General features: G+C 51.1%; 8 protein-coding genes across 8 annotated transcripts; 5 read left to right on the top strand and 3 right to left on the bottom strand.

Moving 5' to 3' along the window:
* Nucleotides 1–431: 431 nt before the first annotated feature.
* Z519_09780 (uncharacterized protein) lies at nt 432–740 on the top strand (the record flags this gene model as incomplete). Its single annotated transcript, XM_016767501.1, has 1 exon — nt 432–740. The coding sequence occupies one exon, from the start codon at nt 432–434 to the stop codon at nt 738–740; it is 309 nt and encodes a 102-aa protein (XP_016616293.1).
* Nucleotides 741–1,367: 627 nt separating this feature from the next.
* Nucleotides 1,368–4,234, bottom strand: Z519_09779 (chitin synthase 2; the record flags this gene model as incomplete). Its single annotated transcript, XM_016767500.1, has 2 exons — nt 1,368–4,162; nt 4,216–4,234. 2 exons carry the CDS (start codon nt 4,232–4,234, stop codon nt 1,368–1,370), a joined length of 2,814 nt encoding a protein of 937 aa, XP_016616292.1.
* Nucleotides 4,235–5,449: 1,215 nt separating this feature from the next.
* Z519_09778 (uncharacterized protein) lies at nt 5,450–7,626 on the bottom strand (the record flags this gene model as incomplete). Its single annotated transcript, XM_016767499.1, has 8 exons — nt 5,450–5,641; nt 5,697–5,723; nt 5,778–5,861; nt 5,934–6,221; nt 6,286–6,714; nt 6,866–6,995; nt 7,058–7,089; nt 7,144–7,626. The coding sequence occupies 8 exons, from the start codon at nt 7,624–7,626 to the stop codon at nt 5,450–5,452; spliced, it is 1,665 nt and encodes a 554-aa protein (XP_016616291.1).
* Nucleotides 7,627–9,565: 1,939 nt separating this feature from the next.
* On the top strand, nt 9,566–10,003 carry Z519_09777 (uncharacterized protein; the record flags this gene model as incomplete). The annotated part of the gene is made up of 1 exon (XM_016767498.1): nt 9,566–10,003. One exon carries the CDS (start codon nt 9,566–9,568, stop codon nt 10,001–10,003), a length of 438 nt encoding a protein of 145 aa, XP_016616290.1.
* A 2,042-nt stretch (nt 10,004–12,045) lies between these two features.
* On the top strand, nt 12,046–12,950 carry Z519_09776 (uncharacterized protein; the record flags this gene model as incomplete). Its single annotated transcript, XM_016767497.1, has 3 exons — nt 12,046–12,240; nt 12,319–12,599; nt 12,653–12,950. The coding sequence occupies 3 exons, from the start codon at nt 12,046–12,048 to the stop codon at nt 12,948–12,950; spliced, it is 774 nt and encodes a 257-aa protein (XP_016616289.1).
* A 734-nt stretch (nt 12,951–13,684) lies between these two features.
* On the top strand, nt 13,685–15,091 carry Z519_09775 (uncharacterized protein; the record flags this gene model as incomplete). Its single annotated transcript, XM_016767496.1, has 6 exons — nt 13,685–13,727; nt 13,832–14,037; nt 14,230–14,301; nt 14,380–14,551; nt 14,650–14,802; nt 14,889–15,091. 6 exons carry the CDS (start codon nt 13,685–13,687, stop codon nt 15,089–15,091), a joined length of 849 nt encoding a protein of 282 aa, XP_016616288.1.
* Nucleotides 15,092–15,571: 480 nt separating this feature from the next.
* Z519_09774 (uncharacterized protein) lies at nt 15,572–16,712 on the bottom strand (the record flags this gene model as incomplete). The annotated part of the gene is made up of 2 exons (XM_016767495.1): nt 15,572–16,390; nt 16,470–16,712. The coding sequence occupies 2 exons, from the start codon at nt 16,710–16,712 to the stop codon at nt 15,572–15,574; spliced, it is 1,062 nt and encodes a 353-aa protein (XP_016616287.1).
* A 1,241-nt stretch (nt 16,713–17,953) lies between these two features.
* Z519_09773 (uncharacterized protein) lies at nt 17,954–19,441 on the top strand (the record flags this gene model as incomplete). The annotated part of the gene is made up of 2 exons (XM_016767494.1): nt 17,954–18,715; nt 18,767–19,441. The coding sequence occupies 2 exons, from the start codon at nt 17,954–17,956 to the stop codon at nt 19,439–19,441; spliced, it is 1,437 nt and encodes a 478-aa protein (XP_016616286.1).
* Nucleotides 19,442–20,779: the final 1,338 nt, after the last annotated feature.

Raw genomic sequence — 20,779 nt, 5'->3', positions numbered from 1 at the left:
ACAAGGACGATCACTTTGATTCAGCACTGGATGCCTCATGATTGTAGTCAACCCTGTGGATTGAGAGTTTGCATGGATGGTTGTGGTCACCATTTTTAGAAATAGATATACATACTTCGTATTTCGTCGCAGGATGAACGGCAGATCATAGACCGGGATCCTGCCATTGGAGCCTCGTCCAATTTTCACTCGGGAACTTCGTGCCAACGCGAGTGGGAAGAGAAAGCCTCTGGTTCAATGTTTGGTTTCCGCAGCGCCACAAGCATATCGAAGATGCCTGTAGCCCGTACACGCCAAGAGGGCTTTTAGCGCCTTGGCACTTGAGTGTCTCCTTCATACAAGCAACATACGAGGTACCTCTACTATCATACTTGGTAGGTCCGTCCCCTACACCCATCCTGCCCATCATCTCGTCCTACGGCTCCTCGACCATGTCCTCCTCTGCCGCTGATCCGGCATCTCCGACGCCTTCTCCCTTCAATTATATTCTCTCCTTTCTGCTTGTCGGCATCTGCTGGGGCTTCACGACGCCCTTCATCCGCAAGGCCGCTGTCAACTACACAGCTCCATCCCATCCTTCCATCACCGACCCGACCCGATCCTGCATCTCGCGACAGATTGCGAAGGCGTTCTTCACTGTCGTGGGACTTTTGAAGACTCCGACTTATGCTGTTCCATTGCTTCTGAATCTGACGGGGAGTATCTGGTTCTTCTTGTTGGTTGGACAAGCCGGTATGTAGACCCTCCCTTTCGTGCGATCTGCAGCTCTTGGAAAATGATGTCTATCTTACCTGTCATTCTTCCTCTTCAATGCTGATACATTGCTCGACATTGAGGCAACTAACCGAAGCGCACAGAATTGTCTCTCACTGTACCGATCACCAACTCTTTGGCGTTTCTTTTCACTGTGTTGGGGGAATGGTACGCTGAGGGCAAACTCATTTCGAGAGATACCTGGTTGGGGATGATACTGGTATGTGGTGGCATCGGACTCTGTGTCTGGTCCAAGACTTGACCTGGGGTTGATGTAGAGAAGTAATTCTGGGCTGAGATGGGCTGGATTATAGACAACTATGGATCGAAAAGTGAACATAGAAGGCGGAAAAGAGCGCAACACGCAATACACAACTATTTTGGTAGATTTAGGACTGGCCCTCATCTATTCGGTGTTCTCTTGCCTGAGTCTATCTTCAAGTAGCAAGGAACTCCCAGTGTTCAAGCGTTCATCCAATTTCTTTGGGGTATCTCGCCATTATGAAGCACTCGTCACCCAGCGTATATATACACAGTGTAATGTCGAAAACGCTCAAAAGTCGTCATACAGAATGCCGCTCGTGTATCATCATGTATTGCGACCCTCCCTGAAATCATACACCACGGAACTGCTTGGAGTTAGCAAGAAATCCTTCAAACGAATGCGATCGACTTACCAGCCGCACGATCAAAAACCAACACGCGCCAATGAACCTGAAAAGGGACAAACCCGCCACCGACCACAGGATGACCGCCAAATAAATGGTCGAGTTCTGTTGTGCCGTGTCGCCGGTATCGATTCTCTCAAAACCCGAAACATTCAGCACGGCGGCCACCAAGATAAAATTTGTAATCATCCAAGCCGTGACGACATTGCTCCGGAAAGACTTGTAATAGTCCTCCTGTTTGTCTGCCGGACTCTGTTTCCTCACCTCTTTCTCTGCTTTTGTCGCAAATCGCTTCAGTTCTGCATCATATTGGGCGTTCAAGTCGCCGTCATCTTGAGGAATCATCACATCGACCATCCCACCTGGCTTTACATTCGCACTTGGAAGTTTCTCGGCCTTGTCATCTCCTTTGGTACCCCAAGTAATGTCGTGAGTGTTGCAGAATGCATAGATGTTGAGGACATTGATGTAAGTCGGAGTGAGGACAATGTATTGAATGAAGCACGTGAACATGTGCCAAGGGTCGAAGAACAAAAAGCTCGCCACGAACCAGAGAAGGTATGTGCTTGCAAGGGATACAATCAGGCCGAAGAAGGTGCTGTTGTTAAAGATGGTCGAAAAACTAAAGTCCTTTTGGGCAACCTCGGTCTGGATTGACCTCACTGTCAAATAGATCGAAGCAAAGGTTAACCAAATCATGAGTATCGACCAAAAAATAACCATTGCCAGGTAAGACTTCTTGGAACCTTGAGGTCTGTTGCCCATGGATAGGATGAAGCAATATAGCAGCGTGCCCAGGTAGATGAACTCGAAGATGACCCCCAAAACTGTACCAGCCTTCCCAAGCGGCCCAGGTGAGCCAAGAGAAGCAGTCAGAAGTCGGAAAACCAGAAAGAAGTTCCCAATGGCGAACCAGGCGAAAAGCATGTTGATCGTCTGGTACGTGAACTCGATCAAGAACATAAACTTGCGTATCGCGCTGTGGTTGCTGCGCCAGAGCTGGTAGACATGCGCCACAGCATAGACTGCGGCAAAGAATGACCCGTTCAGCCACCGCCTCCGTTGAAGAATAAACTCGGCGATGCCATCGGGAACATCGGTCTCGCCCGTGGCCGATTTGACGTATTGAAGGATCCATTGGCAATTACGCTTGCTGACGAGCTCGAAACAGAGGATTCGATCTTCGGCAAGATACATGTTCGCGGTGAACACTCCAGCATCTGCGTGCATGGTTTCGCCTTTGAAGTACTTCTCGAGAGGCCCTTCGCCGTTCTTGTCGTTCTGCAAAGCAATATAACGATAAGCCGAAAACGCGCCAGGGAGCACCGAAATGAAGCCGAATGCTGATTCCAAAGGTTTGTCCAAGATATTCGACATCTTGTATTCGAAATTTTGCGTGGCGACCAAAGGGTTGTAGAGCTTTTTGCCGTGGTCCAACATGACCTTGATTTCGCCGCAAGCACCGCCACAAGATGGTTCCAGGTCAAAAGCTTTCCACAGCTGGTAGATGGAGTCTTTACCGGGTTTGGTTCCCGCATCAATGAGGACACAAATATTAGGCTCTAGCACTCGACCGAAGGCTTGGAAGAACCACCGATGTGAGTTGATCTTCTTCTGGTTCTTCTCTTTCAAACAAAACAGCAGCTGAACGGGAGTGGCTGATCGCGGCTTTAGCGACACCTGGGTCCCCTTCAATTCCAGACCGACTTGAGTGGTGTATTCGTAGATATGAGCGGTGACGTCTTTGCCATTGACTTGTTGTTTGGCAATGCCATCCTGATAAACGCCTAGACCGGCGAGGACCGCCCTTGTCCTGGGGTTGATTTTGGCACGGCCATCGCTGACAATGCAAACGACGATCTTCTTCCATGCCTCCTTGCCCCAAGTTTTACTGCTGTTGCGATTGCACATGAATTCAATGTTCTTAAAGACACCAATCATGGTTCGGGCGAACAGGAACTCGTCCTCGTTGTACATGGTGACGACGATGAACAATTCCGTCTCTCTTGGCTTTGCGAACAGTCGCTGTCGCAGAGTAAATCGTTCATTGTAGAAATCTGAGGGATCGCATGTCGCCGCTGAGTATCTCATGTGGGTAAACTCGTCTCTCTCCGGCGGTTTCGCATGAGGGACATTAGCGAGCAGTTTGGGAGGAACCGGGCAATCAAGCACTAAATTGCCATTAAACAACTGTACCTCTTTTACTGTCTTCCACCTCCTTATGGGTGCCGGAGACGGCGTAGGACGCGCTTCGTCATGGTAACCGTCATAGTTCATTTCTTCTTGGTGCGGATCGGGCCCGTAGGCGGCTTCGGACTGAAGAATGGGAACGTTGTCGTTGTCCATACGGTATGCCTGGTCCGGCGTAGGATATGGGTCTAGCGCATAATCACCCTGAGGATGAGGTGAATATGGTCGATTGTAATAAGCGTCATGATGCTCCTCCGGTGACACAACGTAGTCATTTCTTCCATAGCCTATGTCTCCTCCTGGTCCAACTGGCAGCTGTTGTTCATACTGCTGGTTATGGCCATGAGAATGCGGGATGTTTTCTACCGAGTATGTGGGCTGCATGGCCAGACGGTCGTTGGAAGCCGTGGGCATCTGTAGGTGAAGCTGTTGCCTCGAGTGCGCTTCGTCAGGATGAGTATAGGGCTGTAGCGGTCGGCCAGGAGAAGGGGAGCGAGAGTCGTAGTGAGGGTTCATAGCAGGAGAGTAAGGGCCGTCGCGTTGAGGATCGCCTGGTGAACAAAGTTCAGTATGCTCCTCGAGACCAAATAGAGAGGAGACTCACCAATGCGATTGTAGGCCATGATGGGCCAAAACGGGGACGGTTCGTAGCGCAGAGAGAAAGTGGTCTGTGTTCGGGGCACAGGAATGTGAGGACGAAGAGAAGGCGATCCGTGTGTCAGAATTTAGAATCGTGAATGGTCGGTCAGTAAGAGGAGTCGTGGCATGCGATCTGGACAGTGTGGAGTATAAGCAGTATTAATGTTTACTCTTCTATTACTGGATCTGACACTGGGGCGGATTGGTCATGTATAGACGTGCGAAGTCGAACCCCGGCGCGCTTCAGGGGAGTCGCACAGAACGAAGGGATGGAATCTTTTCGGACGAGGGTATCGAGGTAGCCGGCCAGGCGATGATATCGAGGTACATGTGAGATGGAAAGAGCGTGGTCGTCGGGTTCTCAGCTGGGCGCAATGCCGCGCAGCGCCTCAGCTCTCTCACCTGCTCTCACTTGCATTTCTGCTTGTGGAAACCGTCACTATTCCGACCCGCCTAGCGACTGACGGACATTGGCTACTGTCACTTAACCACCGCGCCCCACGGGCACCGACTGGACGCCAGCCAGTTAAACCCAGTCGAACCCAGTTGAAAGCCAGTTAAAGCCACGCCTGGAAGTCATCGCCGCAGAAACGCGCCATGACCCTGCAGCAAGATGATGCACCCACGTTTCTTGGTTTCTTGGTTTTCGCCTCTCCGCCTCTCAGGCTGCGAGCCCCTTTAGTGCTTTGTTTCTATTTATTCTCTCGAGAGGTTTGGAGATTTGCCATCAATTTGCAAGGATGTTGCCTCGAACCACTGAACGGAGATTCCGATGATCATCAAGCCGGACTTGTTCTTTACTCGGTACATTGCTCGTCGACAGTCGTAGCACTCTGTCCTCGGTGAAAGTTCTCCTGACGCCTAATACTCCGTACTATTGCATTCGTAATCTCCCAAGGCGAACTGCAGATTCTAGCGCCTTGTGGCTGTGCAGACAGTGTTTCATGCTTCCCCAGACTAGCCCTGCCAAGTGCACTGAGAGGTCAGCCTTGCACCTCGAAGGGCTGACTCCTCTTCTTCCAATAAAGTCCAAAGCCTCAATCCTAGCCGCGTTACAGTCAAAAAGCCCGTGGAATCGGTGATCATAACTAGGTATGATTCTACCACTCAATATAGGGTCTATGCTTACCGTGTACTATTTTCTTCAAAGTCTCACAACTTAGAAAGTTTCCAAGGTTGCTCGGCCAGGAAAACATTCTTCAATTCAATGAGAGTTTTCGATCCTCAACAGTTACCCCCACGTCTCTCGTGGATCCCCCCGCAAAGGCAATGTCTAGAAGGCTAGGATTCCTAGCCGCGTAGATGGTCGCCACCGTCGTCAAACAGAGGGCAAATCCGTACCCAAGCCAGAGCCAGTTAGTAGCCGGCATCATTGCTACGCTAAAGATGGCCTTGATTCTGGTCAAAAAGCGATCTTCAGAATACAAGTTTACACGAGACACATACCGTGGCTAGAGAGAGTGGGAGGTAAAGCTTGAAATCTTAGCCAAACGTTGTCTCATGATTTTGTTTGATTCGTGTGCTTACCACTGTCATTCTAGTCAGGATGCCGATATTGTTCCCCTGGCGGGTGGCCTCAGAGCTCTCTTTGAGTGCAGAAGCATTGACGAGCTAGAAGCACGGGTTATCCATGATTAGCACGACGCAAATCGGGCACGGTAGAAGAGCTCAGCCTCGACTTACGCCGTCTCGCATGCTGTTGAATTTGTCGAGCTTCTGGGACATCAAGGCGTGGAGATCTTTGAGTTGAAACACGGACACACGAGTCTCCACGATATACCCTTGAAACAAACTGTGCAGCTTGGGAAGTCTGGGAGCTTCAAAAAGACGTATGTAGTTCGACTCAAAGTTATCCCAGGCCCTGATGGTGCCTGAAAGGGTGTCTCTAAACTCCCTCAAACACGAAACTGCACCGGTAAGCTCTCTTGTTCTAGTCAGTTTTTCATCGTCAAACATGCTGAAGGAACTTTCCTGTGCACTGAATGTTAGCCATTCCAGGGTAGCTAAAGACCATCGACAGACCCTTTGAACGTACGTATCGTTCCAGACGATCGATGAAATAAGTGACAAGGGTTTCCCATTCCCAGTTTACCTGACTCATCCTCTGGGAGAGCACGACAAGGAAATAATGTCGAGGATTCCATACGGGTTGATCGAGCAAGAGAGAACCGCCTGAGGCAGGATCCAGTCTATTGCGCAAACAATCCCTGCGATATGTTTCGACACCGTAAAAGTTGTCCACACAGCAGTACGTCGTCCAAAGCCACTCGTCTATTCCTGTGGCAAGAAAAGAGACCTTTGATTCGTAGTACGATGCATCTTGTTTGGTCTGGGAATATAACGGGAGAGGAAGCTGTTGGCTGTTTCGTAATGGCGACCCAGCGAGTTCTCGACTGTCTGGGGGTATTTTCCCAATTCGAAGAGCGAGATACGGTAAGTGGAATTCCAGAGCAAACGTTGCCTCCTTTTCCAGGACATTGTAAGTGAACAGAAGCTGACTAAAGGGCAAGGACTCCGTAACTCTCTCTCTCTCTCTCTCTCTCTCTTGAGATCGGAGAGAGGAAGAGTAAATACGGAAGAGAACAGATAAATGAGAAAACAGCATCTGTCCATACCAATGAGATGCGGAAGGTCGTCCTAAAGTGGAGAAGATGGGAGAAGAAACCTCTGATGGTACGAAGAGAACGGAGCGAAGTTGTCCCCGCTATTGCGACCATGCAAGAGGCAGTGATATTGGAAATGTAGCTGTGAGTTGGGGCGAAGGATCAGCAGTTCGCCCTCTCATCCAGCGCTTTGGGCAACATTACATTGTACGTTTCTCAGCTCGTTTCTCATGGCGCTGCGGCAAATATGAGCACAGATTTGATATATAAACCAAAGTATACCGACTTACGTTTTCCTTCAGCCGCGCCACCAATTCCAAAAGGGAAAGATCCCTCTGTTCCTCTGGCCAGATATCACAACCCTCGGGAGGATACTCCGTATATCCTCCATCCCACCTTCGCATTGTTGATGGTCTCACCTCGGGATCGCGCCTATCATCAATCATAATGGTACAAGGCGCTGAATCTGGGCGCTTTGTCGGTGATTTCAAGTCTTCGCTCTTTGCCGTGGTGAGGAAAGCTCGCAAATGTGCGTCGTTGAGTTCGGAGGGTGCTTCGAGACAATGCCTCAACACGGTCAAGAACGCATTGCTCAGACCTGCGATGTCATCCCGCTCGAGATACTCGATCAACCTGACGCCGTTGGGGAAAATGTCTCGAGAGCCCCCCTCTCGAGGATCTTCATCTTGGTAGACTCTCTCGGTTCTCCGTTCACTGTACTTGTTCTCCCACACCCTGTCGGGCGGGCCAATGCCACCTCCGTCCATGGACATGCGCGATGGCGAGGCAGACACGGGTGGTTATGGGGACAGGTCGTTAGATTGTTACCTGAAGCCTAGTCGATATTGCCGAATTGTTGTTCTAGGGGCGGTCACCTGATACATGTTGCTGTGTCGGGCGCGCCTTGGCAGTAGAGATCTCTCCGCGAACTTCCTGGCTGCAAGGTTGCGCAGTTTGAGAAGTGCCGTGACTTATATATCGCTGAAATGGTGAGAGGATATAATTTTATCGGTCTCGTGGCAGGATTCCATGGTGAGAGCACGGTAAAACGTCCCTGAGTGCGGGTCATAACCCGGAAGACGGCTAACGCTGCTACTTAGGGCCCGCCACACACCATCTTGCCCTTCGTTTTTGTGTCCCCCCGGCCTGTCGCCTTCGGAGTAGTATGGAAATGCGTATGGAACATTCAGCCGCAGTCAAGACTCCTTAGATTCTCACTCAAAGTAGTGCAAGAACAATTGTGGAACCATGAACAGTGGGTCCGAACAGGTTTGCAGCTCATCCGTCTGCAAGCACCAGAAATGCATACAGTGCAAAGTTTCGGTTATACCCGATCCCCCAGAGCCATCAAGTTCTTTCTCAAGCGCGATGCTCCCTAGGCCATCAACGAACACTTTCTGGGCTTGTGTAAGATGTCTTCAAGGCTCTTTCTTGTACTGCGAACAATCTGCTAAGTGATTCTAGTGCGAATGTGGCATGTTGAACAATTCTGCGCTTGATGAGAAATGCGAGAGCTGCAGGCATCGGAGATGTATGCATTGCAAAGCAGCAAGATGAGGGTCCTGATAAGCACTCTGCGATATGGCAACTCACGACTCGGTTGAAAAGAGCCTGAGAATACATAAGAATTCCTTGAGCCCTTATGGCCACAAGGTCCGCATGTGTTTCCTGTCTCAAATCATCGACCGAGATTCTTCTCAAGTCGCGGCATCCGGCATACCTGTCCCTGTGCAACCTACCCCCAAGGTAGGTGTCAGGAGGCATGTGCCTGATTTGTACACGGCCTGTAACCTTCATCTAGGTAGTCGGAAGGAGGATCTCTCCTACTCAGTGATTCACGAAACATGCCAACACAACTTGCAATCGGCTTTAGCTGGAGCCGGTTGGCATCACGTACATCAGTAATTCCATCTGTTCGGCAAGGCTGAATCAAAGAGGATCCTATGAGTGGTGGTATCACAGACTCTTATCGGTCATTCCAATATACCACGTCATTCTCTCACAGCAATTCCTCAATTCTGGAGCATCACATTGGCTCCCTCTGTCAGGAAGGAATCCGTGAGGGAGCTCTATGTCGGGTGTGTGCAATCCTTGGCTTCTGACGTTGTCGAGGAATATCCCACTAGGGAAACAGCAAGGTTAGGCAGATTGCACCCGAAGTTCGTCGCGGACTTAGAAATAAAAGCATCTGGGAGTGTATAGCCATGCGAGTCTTGAACCAAGGCTCCGTAATCCGTAGAGACTTGATTGATTGACTGCCCAGTAAGAGGAAACGGTCTACCTATGACCTAGGCTGGGTGGCGCGTTTGGCGCACAAGGCTGCGCTGCAGTGCCAAGACTCTTCCCACACTAAGTCTAGCATGAACAAAGCCGAAGCGAACACTACGCACAAGGTACTCAGCGAGTCAGGTTCTGGTACTCAGGTCGTTTCCCACAAGCTCTTGTATGTCTCCTGGCCCCTACGGCTGTCCTCTTGGTGCCCCCTCAGACTTCAATTGGCGTCGTTGTCCTCGCTGCGGTTAGTCGTCGGTGAGCGGCTTGCCACGCAACCTTCCACGCAAAGTGTCGACTGCGCCATCCAGATACTCCACAATGACGGATTCTTCGATCAAAATCTCCGTCCTCTTTGTCTGCCTAGGGAACATTTGTACAGTTCTGTCTCGCGATGGTCCCGCATATCTCAGCTGATTGGAGGTCATAGGTCGATCGCCAATGGCCGAAGGCGTCTTTCGGTCGCTCGCGAAATCCCACCCTCGCATTGGCGACATCGACTCAGCTGGCACTGGCGCCTATCACACCCTCAATCCACCCGATGATAGAACGCTCGATACGCTTCGAAGACATGGAATCACAGACTATGATCATGGTGCCCGTCAGGTGCGCACAAAGGATTTCCACGAGTTTGATTACATTTTCGCAATGGACGCCTACAATTTCAGTGATCTGCAGCGGCTGCAGCGAAGAGTTGAAAGCCGAGGACAGAAAACAAAGGCCAAAGTCATGATGTTTGGCGATTTCGGGGGAAGAAGGGAGGGTGAAGAAGTGATCGACCCTTATTACGGTGCTGACAGCGGATTCGAAGAAGTCTACGAGCAGGTCACTCGGTTTTCAAAGAACTTCCTGGAACAGGTTGTCTACACGAGTACGTGACCGTGATCATCAAGCGTTCAGGATTGCCCAACCACGCGTGCTCTGTGGCAAACAGATCGACTTTGCTCGCCTCCGGAAACTGTGCTTCAGACCATAGTACCTGAAGAATGAATCGACATCGACCCTCGAATCCCCTGCTACGGGTCTTCCCGCGACTTGAGACGACGGCTTTCTCTGACGAGGTTCTCCTTAGCATTCAACTAACCTGGTCGATATGAGCCATTGGGAATTCGGCATTTAGTAAATGCCTCTGCTGGCCCAACCGTTACGACGTGCCGACTTTCAAGTCCTCATCAACTCCCCCTGTGCCAATGTGGTTCGACCAACATTCCCGATCCGTCATCTATTGCAAATCTATCCGTCCTCGTGGATTAACTTCTTCCAGTCCCAGCTCAAACCTGAGTTTGCGTATATTTGTCCTCACTACTAAAGCTGGCCTATGCAAATACACCCAATTCGGCACCGGCGGATCACTCATCGATTGGTCTCTTGACGTCCTTCTTAGTCGCCTGAACTCATCAGCCGGTGCTGCCGCATCTTCGACTTGCTATTTCTGCGCTTGTCTCCGGTGTTAGTGACTCTTGCGGGTCAGGTGAGGGATATCCTTGTAAGACTCAAGAAGGTAACATGGCATAAGCTGTGTCTCCGACCAAGACCATATGCTTTCTGCTCGGTGACTACTTATCTGGAACTTGTATTTCCTAGACAGAAATGGTTACGTGGTCCACAACTAAGCCAAGAACTCGAAGTTCACTGTCTACTCCTGCAAGGAGAATTTTGCTGGCAAGGAATTTAACGTCTAGATCTGCCTCTTTATAACTCAGCATGTACCATCGGCGACTATAACCAGATCTACTTGAATGGTTTCGCCGCCAACATGGACAAATGACAGCTCGTTGGGATTATTCTTCTCTCCACTCCTAGCAATGCGAATCGCTACACCCATCTCGATCGCGTTCCGGTGGGATCTCAAGTTGCGACTGCCCCAAATTACGGCCCAAGACAAGATTCATATTGCTGTTAGTGGAATCCGCTCACCATCCTTGGTATAGATTGCGTTTAATTGGAGAAGATCTTGCTGCTGCCGTAGGAGGTTACTCTTTCTTTGGTCGCCATCACATGTTTCTTTTGCCCCTGATAACCGTTACTTCCTGGTGTACCAACACTAGGCGAAACTGTACGACATCACTCATTCTAGTCCGATGGCTCGATATTTTGTCCATTCTGCCGTCTTAATCGGTCATAAGCTCGCGTCAGATCTTCGAGGAGTGCGGGCCATCCCATTAGAGTCGATTTTCTTGCCGAGTCTGGGTCAGTTTGCTATCACTCGAAAGGACGAGTAGCTGGAGTGCGACACCACCTCATCTGGCAAAGGTTTTGTCTTCGCCACCGAGTAAGACCTGCTGCTATCACGGAAACACCACTGCCGTGAGATCACTTGTCGTGTTGGGAGTTGCTGCTTTCTAAGAAATGGTATGTCCCTGTGGCTTCTGTTCCGTCACATGGCAGAGAGGAAACGAGGCCTGTTTCTGACATCCTGTCTCTGACATCCTACTCGAAGCTTGGAACTGCGCAATCATCGTCCTGAAGAATGGTAGCATGAAGACAAAGACATCGTAGCGCGTGAGCTTTTCAGGCAACCCTTGATTCCACGGACTGTAAGGCCGCCAACCACTGCTCGTCAGTCTCATCTCAGCGGCGAATACATCTCGACCCCGAGTTGCAGAAATGAATGGGAACCGAGAGATGGACATCTGATTTCATCTGGCGCTTCTTATCCGGCCCGACCACCAAAAAATCTGCGGCATGTGGACATGCGGGGATTGGCGCGTACAGCAAGGCCAGCAACAATGCTTACTAAGCGTCGGAGACGGCTAACAAGACCAAGGTCGAATGCGTCTGCAAGACTGTTAAATATTGTCCAGGGCAAATAATCCCCCATAAAGCTTGGATAGAAGCTGCAGACGTCCCATTCACGAATCATCTCTAGCTGATCAGCCCATACCAGCGTATGGTGTAGAGTGACCCGGCAGCAAACCAATATGGAGACTCAACCGTGCATTCTTTACTACGACGGGCGTTCCATATGCAGTTCTATGGTACGGTATACTCTTGCTAATGCGGGGCCGCCAGTCGAGAATTGCTTGTTCCTGTCTCCAGAGCTCCGAGAGATCGACATCTTCAACGGCGCGCAGCTATCCGAGTCATATCTGTGCGAAGTGAATCCTAAAGGACAGGTAAGAGAAACCTCCTCTACAGACATCCTAGTTGAGAGCTATCTCTGCGCAAGGGACAGCACTAACAATTCGCAACAGGTTCCAGTTCTGGAGAGTAAAGGTTACCTGGGAAAGCCGATAACAGACAGTCTTGAGATCACCCTCTGGTTATGTGAACGGCACCCAGATCTGAGACCACCTGAATACGCAGATGATATCAACAGACTGCTCCGCAATCTTCATGCCATAAACTTCTTCACACTTTCAATGAGAAACCGCCCGCAGAGGGCAGAGCTGCTGGAGGGAGCTATCCTTGCCAAAATGAACACGCCTGGTCTTTCGGCTAGACATAAGAAAGCATTGGAGTACAAGTTGACTGTGTACGCACTCGTCGAACGCCGGGAATTTGGGGCGATACTAACCATATCGCCAGAACCCGTTCAGAGAAGGTCGATGGAGTGCGACCGGAAGTCATCAAGGCGGAGGTTGAGAGTGCGCGTGCTCTTCTCAACGACATCGACACAATCAGACGCACACATAACAAAAAGGACCAGGCAAGTGCCTGGATCTTCGGCACTACAGCCCCAACAGCTCTGGACACCACCTTGATCTGTTTCTTGGCCAGGCTGATGGATGTCCAGTTGGAAGAGGTTATTCCACCTGCTCTGTTGGAGCTGGGGCGGACGAAGAGGGAGACGAACGATTTTAAAGAGATCTGGCAGTCCTTGTAGGCTAGACCCAACTCCGAGTCGCCGTCCGCAGCAGGAGAACACGGAAATGAGTCCGTCCATCTGCAAAGGAGGAAACCAACTCTTATGTCATTATTATTCCGTGCTGATGCCCCTCCATTTGGGGCAGTCGCTTTTCCAACCCGTGACATCGACGCGGCCGCCTCGGACGGAGATATGCCGAACACGGCGCTTCCGCCGAGCCGCCCCTTGTACTTTCAGCCTTGCTGTTGTCTTCTCGTTATAGGTATATCTTTTGCTGCCTTCATTCAGCCTCTCATCCAGAATGAAGAAAAGGAAACTAGAAAATCCTCACGCACGGAGATATATCGGCAAAGGGCGTCTCCCTCTAGTAATGAACAACATTTTACAATCCTCCCCCTCCCCTGTACGAGTGTCCGTGCTCCTCATCGGAGCACTCTCATCGGCCATTCGGTCGGTCAAGGGTCGGTCAACCGTCTTTATTGGACAGTGAGCAAGTAACTGCAAATTCGGCACATCTTCCGCTTTCCGCGCTCACCTTTCCAAATTTGTCAGCACCGTCCACGCGTTCAGAGCATATACATACTTTGTATCTATATCCCTACGGTGAGGTGCGGTGCGATGCGGCGTGGTCCTTGGGACTAGTTACCAACTGTGAAATATCCCCAATGAGATTTGGAACTGCCCATTTTATAATCTCCTGAAAAGCTCGAGTTGGGGATAGAAGAAAGAACGAAGAACAAGAGAGACACATGATGGCCAAGAGGATCCTCGTCACCGGCGCCACGGGGAACCAGGGTACTTATAACATATTTCTATTTTATTTTATATCGGATATACCCATATCTGCGACTACCACCTCGTGGACATTTACTAACAGACGTTCATACTCTCCGTCCCAGGCGGCTCCGTGGCCAAGCTCCTCCTGCAATACCCCGACAAGTACAAGGTCCGTGTGCTCACGAGGAATCCCGAATCCGATGCCGCGAAACGGCTGGCCCAGCAGGGCGCCGAGGTTGTGAAGGGGGATCTGACGGATGCGTCGACGCTGGACGCAGCGTTCAGCGACTGTTGGGGCGCGTTCGTCGTCACGAACTTTTACGATGCGGTATGCCTTTTCTGCTCCTTCTCCTCCTCGCCCTCTTCTCCTCAGTAACCCCGCTAAGCGGCGCTTTTATCCCTGTGTGTGTGAGGGAGAGATTGCGTGTCTCCACCCGCGCAAGCTGCTCAGTTCATGACCCTCAATCCATGCATGTAATGTCTCGGCTTGTATACTGACTGGCCGGGCGTTCCCGAGTAGACAATCAAAGACGACCCTGCGAGCGAAGAACAGCAGGGCCGCAACGCCACGCTGGCGGCGCAGAGAGCCGGCGTGTCATGCTTCGTCTGGTCGACGCTGCCGTCCTCCGTCGAGATCTCCAAGGGCGAAGTGTGCTGCGAGATCTACGAGGGCAAGCACCGCGTCGACCGCTTCATCCGCGACGAGATCAACTTCGACGCCGCCGTCTTCGTCTACACGGGCAATTTCTACGAGAACATGGTCCTACGAGGCCACGTCGTGAAGACGGACGACGGGAAGGGCATCGAGTTTCGCCAGCCCATCATCCAGCAGGATACGACGCGTGAGTCTTTTTTCTTTCTTTCTTTTCTCTTTCACTCAACCCCTCCTTTTACTTTGGCGACGGGCCCTGGCTAATATGTACTCGGTACTAATGTTCAGTCCATATGGTGTGGGTCGAAAAGGACCTGTCCGGCATTACGAAGGCGATATTTGACAACTGGGACGAGCGGAAGGAGCAGCTGAGATACCAGCATCTTTATGCCATGGACGCCGTTCATACCCCTCGCGAGATCTGCGAGGTTATACAGCGCGGTAAGCTCTCTCATCATAAAATTTACGTGAATGAGGGCATCAGCCCCTGAAGGAAGCGAAGAAACTGACACCAACGCCAAACAAAGTTACCGGTCTGCCAACGAAATACGTGGTTCTCCCTACGACGGGCAATGCACAGCGGGATATCATGTTCACACTCTATAACAAGACCGGCACCTATCCTGGGGTGGTGCTGCCTGACCAAAAAGTACTGGATCTGGGAGTACAATTGCACGGACTGGAGCAATTTGTGAACGAGAGGCTGGTACCGCATTTGGGGCTGGGATAAAAGCCGAATATGAGAATGGGGTTTTCAACATGAGCTCCACGATTCGTGCCGCCATTGGCCGGTCTCCAAGTAGACAAAAGCTAGAGTATGTCTGACAACCAAGCTACGTTGCACCATGCAGAGGAGACACTGGATGGAATGCTCGATCCAACGACGTGATTTTGAGGCAAACGAGTTGAACTGGTCGGGCAGCAAGCCGCCACGACATGGTTTTGTAATGCTCGATCCATATCCTGAGCCTGATAGAATCTTCCCCTGGCGGAAGCCGGTGATTATTTACAACTACTCTCCCACTTCTCAGAAATATTCATCCTTGTCCCAGACAATGGGACCATAACCCTGCGCCAATTGTACGCCAGAAGGCAACACGTTCCGGCTTGGATGCAAGCCAGTTCACATGGCCATTGTCTCCCACAATCCCACCATCCACTTTCACAAGTACGCCATCGGCGAATGATTATGGCATGCTATCCGGGCTTGTCAAGGAAAAGGGTTCGAAGGCGGATGCCGGTTCGGATAAGCAGCTTTCTCGCTCGGTGCCTCTCCAAATTTTCTCCCACACACCCTTGAGTAGTACTGGCTGACTGCATAGCTGACGTAGTTGTCCGCATTGTAGGTAGGCTTCCATTCGAAATAGGAATGGTCTCGCGGGAGGAACCTCTTTATTTCGGCCGAATTGTAAGGGCCATATCCATTTTTAGGCCAATCCCCAAAGAAGTCTGAAATGACGTGGGGGGTACTGGAGAATTGAATTTGGGACGGGATGGTGGCGGCGTAGTGTGGGACGTCTGAGAACAGACCAGGGAAATGCATCAGTTCATGCAACATGACAGAGCCAGTGCTATGCAAATTGCTACTGTCAGTGTCTCCAAGGTTCTGGCAGCCATATCCATCATAATACTGGAGCCCATTTGATTTACCCTTTGACGGGTCGATTGCCCAGTTTGGCGCTGTTTCTACGTCCTGAAGCATGGGCAACATCGCATACAGCCGCTTGCAAACAGACATCAATCCAGAAGTGCCCCCAAATGTAGGGACCATAAAAGCTAGCAGCGGCCTATTGGTATGGCAAGTGAGTGTGCCGTCCCAAACGACTCCTGGCTGAGTTAATCCTGGATGGTTATCGAGAAAATGGATCGATAACCCGGTGAAGTGTTTGTTGTATGAAAGAGGTTGGTCCGCAAGCTGTCTAACCGTCTCTGGGTTGGAGAGGTCGAGAGTGAGATCGATGTTGGCGATTGCACGGAACATATTCTTTACGAATTCGGCGTCTCCTGGCTCGAAATAACGAGTGAATATCTATGAGCTTGTCAGGGTGGAATTTCCACAAGGCCAATGTGCGCACCCTTCACCCAGCTTAGGGAATGCAGCAACTCACCTCGTCGTTTGCAGCGTCACAAGGCCAGTACAATGCGGTATGCCTAGCCAGATAAATGGCATCTTGGAACGTGCGATAGAAGATAGCCACTTGACTGTCTGTAACTCCCGCAGGACCACCAATAGCTGGAGTGTTCGGGGGACGCACGACATCTTCACGAGCCCAGGCGTGAAAATTGACAAGCAAAAGAACAAGGAGAACTGCGCGAGCTGGGCAAGAGCGAACGGAAATGAATGTAGCCATGTTTTAATGAAAAGAAACCGGACGAAGAGGGAAAAGGATCGTGGTATGCCGTGGTATGCACAAAGTATCCAACTTACCACCAAGCTGGAGAGTGGTTCAAATATTCCTTTCAAGTCTTCATTTTTGCGCTGTTCATGCAAAAGGAGACCGTGAAGGACGAGCGTGAATCTCTGTCACAGAGGAAAAGGTGAACAACAATCTTCACGCAAAATATCCGCCGACCGATGCACCAGAAATGGGTTACATGAGACCGTGAAGAAGTCCAAGTATCACCGGTAGGTGCCATCATGGCAAAGGAAAGGTAAGAGGAAAGAGTTGTCTCTTGGTTGTGAATGTTGGCAAACTGAACCAAACGGGGTGACACGAGCTTTGGTGAGGACGATGGAGGAGTGCACGTCGCTTGAGGCCCAAAGGAAGGATGATGGCTTTGCATTATCTGTTACTAGAGGTTCATGGGTGAGCACTGGTGCTTGATGATGGTGTGTTGATGGAATGAAGGGACCGAAGAGGAAGAGCGCAGCGCAGGCAGCGTGTCCAGTTGTAGTGGCCGCAGGCAGACGATGACATAACCGCATCTCGCAGTCTGCAGTTTACCGTCTACAGTCTCCCACAGCAATCCCTGCCAGCTGCTCGCTTGATCCCTAGCATCCTGCGCCTCCCGCCCGCCGCCTCCTGCGCCACGGGGAACATCAGATACAGGAACCCGACGAGGTGGATGGTCGCAATTGCTGAAGTCAGTCGTCGTTTTGTGCTGAGTTTATCCTCAATCCACGGCTACTTCGGCTCAACAGGGCTCCCAAAGGAGCGGCAATCTCGCATCTTTCATAATCGGTGTCTTTCCTTTGACTTTTTCTGCGTCCTGCCCATAGATGCGACACAGCTGTTGTCAGCGCCTGCTGCCCCTGAGTCGACCAGTTTTCATCTTCCCCTCCACAGCTCAGAGAGGGGCGCGCTCATTCTCCCGCAAATTCGATCCGATTTCTCGCCCACAATCGAGGGCTCGCTCCTTTCCCACTGACCCTTTTGTTGACGGAAGCCCTGTCCAACCAGTTGCCGCGCCTGTCGAATCTTCGGTCTCGTCCTATATTCTGTTCTTCGGCGTCGCCTGTGGAGTTGCAATTCTTTTCGAGTACTTGGTGCATTTCCGATTCTCCGGGGCACACGACCAGGGTTATCACACTGAGGAACACCAAGGGTCCAAACCCACCACGCCCGATTCCTGCGATCCTTTCCGTCTCAATATGCCAGCGCCTCCCGGCCATTTGGGCAACTTGACGCCCGAACAAGAGGCCAAGCTGCGCGAATTCTGGGCCGTCACTTTGAAGGTCTTCGGCGTGGAAGACCCCCAACAGGCGACTGAACCAGACCCCCCCCGCGCCCAAGATGCCGCATCAGAACTTGATGTCAAGGAGAAAGAGAAGAGCAAAAAGCGACTAGGCATATTCAAGAGACACAAAGATAAGGAGTCGAGCAACGGGTCGGCCACGCCAACTAAAGACCCCAGCCAACATGCGGATTCCGATGATAAGTATGGCCAGTTGAAGGAATTTCAGCAGATATTAGTCACGCAGGCTCCCGAATCCTTGCGCGACACTTTTTGGAGCATGGTTAAGGCCGATCATCCAGACGCACTACTGCTGCGGTTCCTAAGGGCGCGAAAATGGGATGTCGACAAGGCGCTGGTCATGTTGGTTTCTACGATGCGATGGCGAAGTCAAGAACAACATGTCGACGATGACGTCGTGCTCCGGGGAGAAGGTGGTGCTCTGGAGGACTCGAAGTCCAGCGACCCGTCCATTAAGAGAGAAGGAGAAGATTTCCTTGCACAACTTAGGTTAGGGAAGAGTTTCTTGCATGGCACCGATAAAGAAGGCAGACCCCTGTGTTTCGTGCGGGTGCGGCTTCATAGAGGCGGAGACCAGACAGAGCGTGCGCTAGAGCGATATACGGTTTATGTGATTGAGACGGCTAGACTTGCTTTGCGGCCGCCAGTAGAAACTGCTGTGAGTGTTGCTCCGACTCCCGAACGATGCACAGCTGACATTTCTTTTTAGTGTATAGTTTTTGACATGACCCATTTCACCATGGCCAACATGGATTACACCCCCGTCAAGTTTATGATCAAGATCTTCGAAGCCAATTATCCCGAATCTCTCGGCGCCGTGCTCGTCCATAAGGCGCCATGGATCTTTCAAGGAATATGGAAAATCATTCGTGGATGGCTCGATCCCGTGGTGGCAGGCAAGGTGCACTTTACGTCCGGGGTGGAAGATCTCGAGAAGTTCATTCCTAGATCGCAGATCATCAAGGAGCTGGATGGAGATGAGGACTGGGAATATAAGTATGCAGAGCCTATCCATGGGGAGAACGACCATATGAAGGACGAAGCACCCCGGGATTCCCTCCTCACCGAGCGAGACGCTCATGTCCGCGAGTATCAGAACAAGACATATGAATGGATATCGATAGGAACGGGGCCAGATATGGACAAGATCAAAGAAGAGAGACACGCTCTCGCAAGGAAGTTGAATGAAAACTATTGGAAACTGGACAAATATGTCCGGGCCAGAACCTACTACGACCGTACGGGCATGATTGGGCCAGACGGCAAGATCAACTTTTACCCGCCGCCTCCGGGCGAGGGACCGAACGAGGATCTCAAACCGACGTCGCCCGAGACCGTGCCGGATGTTCCAAAGGTCGAAACCTCCGTGGATGATGTTGACTGAATTTTGGGGCGCGAAGACCGCAAGACTTTAGCGACGCGCCAGCCCGCATCTGATACTTCGACCCTGGGGCTTTCGAAGGAGTGCCAAACATCAACTTGATATATGATACGTCCAGGTCTAGATGGACATTGGTAAGCTCCTAGCATGTGCAAGGGTACATAGCACTGTGTGAGAAGACGTACGGAGTATATATTAATGATTTAATCTGTGGTTGGTGTGCTGACGGGTTGTCACACAGCTCAACTGTGATTGTTTGTTATCGTGCCTTGACCAAGTCAAATGCGTATCAAATGAATTACAGGCTGGGGCGTGTACCCTGTCTGCGTGGAGCTGCAGAGCTGCAAAGGCTGACAAGGACGACGACGACGACGACGATTGACTGGACCTCAGAACAGTTGGGGTTTAGCCTGTGCACAAGAAGAATGAAAACACGCAGAGCTAGACAAGTCGGCCTTTCAGGAGAAATGCCAAAGGCACAGATACACCCAGACGTCCACCCATCCCCACTGGATACAACGGTATAAGGGTCTGGAAATACGCCAGGTTTCCGGGGGGCAGGACTCACCATTTTTCTCGTCCTTCTCCAAGAACGGCACCAACTGACACCCAAGACCATCCGGACTTCCTTCTGGTCATGTTGATCACCTAATTGATTGGGTGGGCGTGCGCAGCAGCCTGCGCCGTCGTCCAAGAGGTAAGGCGCGGGACCATTTTTCCATTGGTGTCACGAGTTCTTGTCGTTCCCACTCACTCACTCAGCTTCTCACTCATCTCCTTCCTCCTATCGAAGGCTCTCTTGGATTAGGCCTCTTGGACTTGCTTCCTTCTGTCACTGTTTGGGCATCTGCGAAACTACCCGATCTGAGATAAGAGCGGGCATTCGAATACGAATGGGATACCGAGGCAGCTTCTTCGCACAGAAGTCGTGGTTGCGTCATAAGCCCATAGCAGATTCTTCATGCATGTCCCCCAGCCAAGTCGGCTCAACACGGTGCGAAGTAAGTCGATGGACCTCCTTGATTCCCCGGAAAAGCCATGGTACTACTTGGTCGGGGTTGATCACTCGTATGCTGCAGAATGCGGATGTCGGGTTTTCGAGTCGAGCGCATATTGCGTAAACGACAAGCGATTGTGGTCGGTCGTCTCGAGTTGAAGTGCATTGGATAAGGGAAAGAAAGCGAAGAGTTGTTGGCAAGGCTCGCCGACCTCGACGGGCCCTAATCTCGATGAGCTTATGGCGTCGATGGCCAGCTCGAATCCATTGGCACAAGTTTCACAAAAGGAGGAGTCCCATGCACTCCAGGTCGTGCCATATCGCACAGCCAGCTGTGTGGGATG

This window comes from Cladophialophora bantiana (assembly GCF_000835475.1).
Source record: "Cladophialophora bantiana CBS 173.52 unplaced genomic scaffold supercont1.16, whole genome shotgun sequence".
Lineage (NCBI taxonomy): Eukaryota > Fungi > Ascomycota > Eurotiomycetes > Chaetothyriales > Herpotrichiellaceae > Cladophialophora > Cladophialophora bantiana.
The sequence above is the reverse complement of the archived record's forward strand: the minus strand, read 5'-3'. Positions and strand labels throughout refer to the sequence as shown.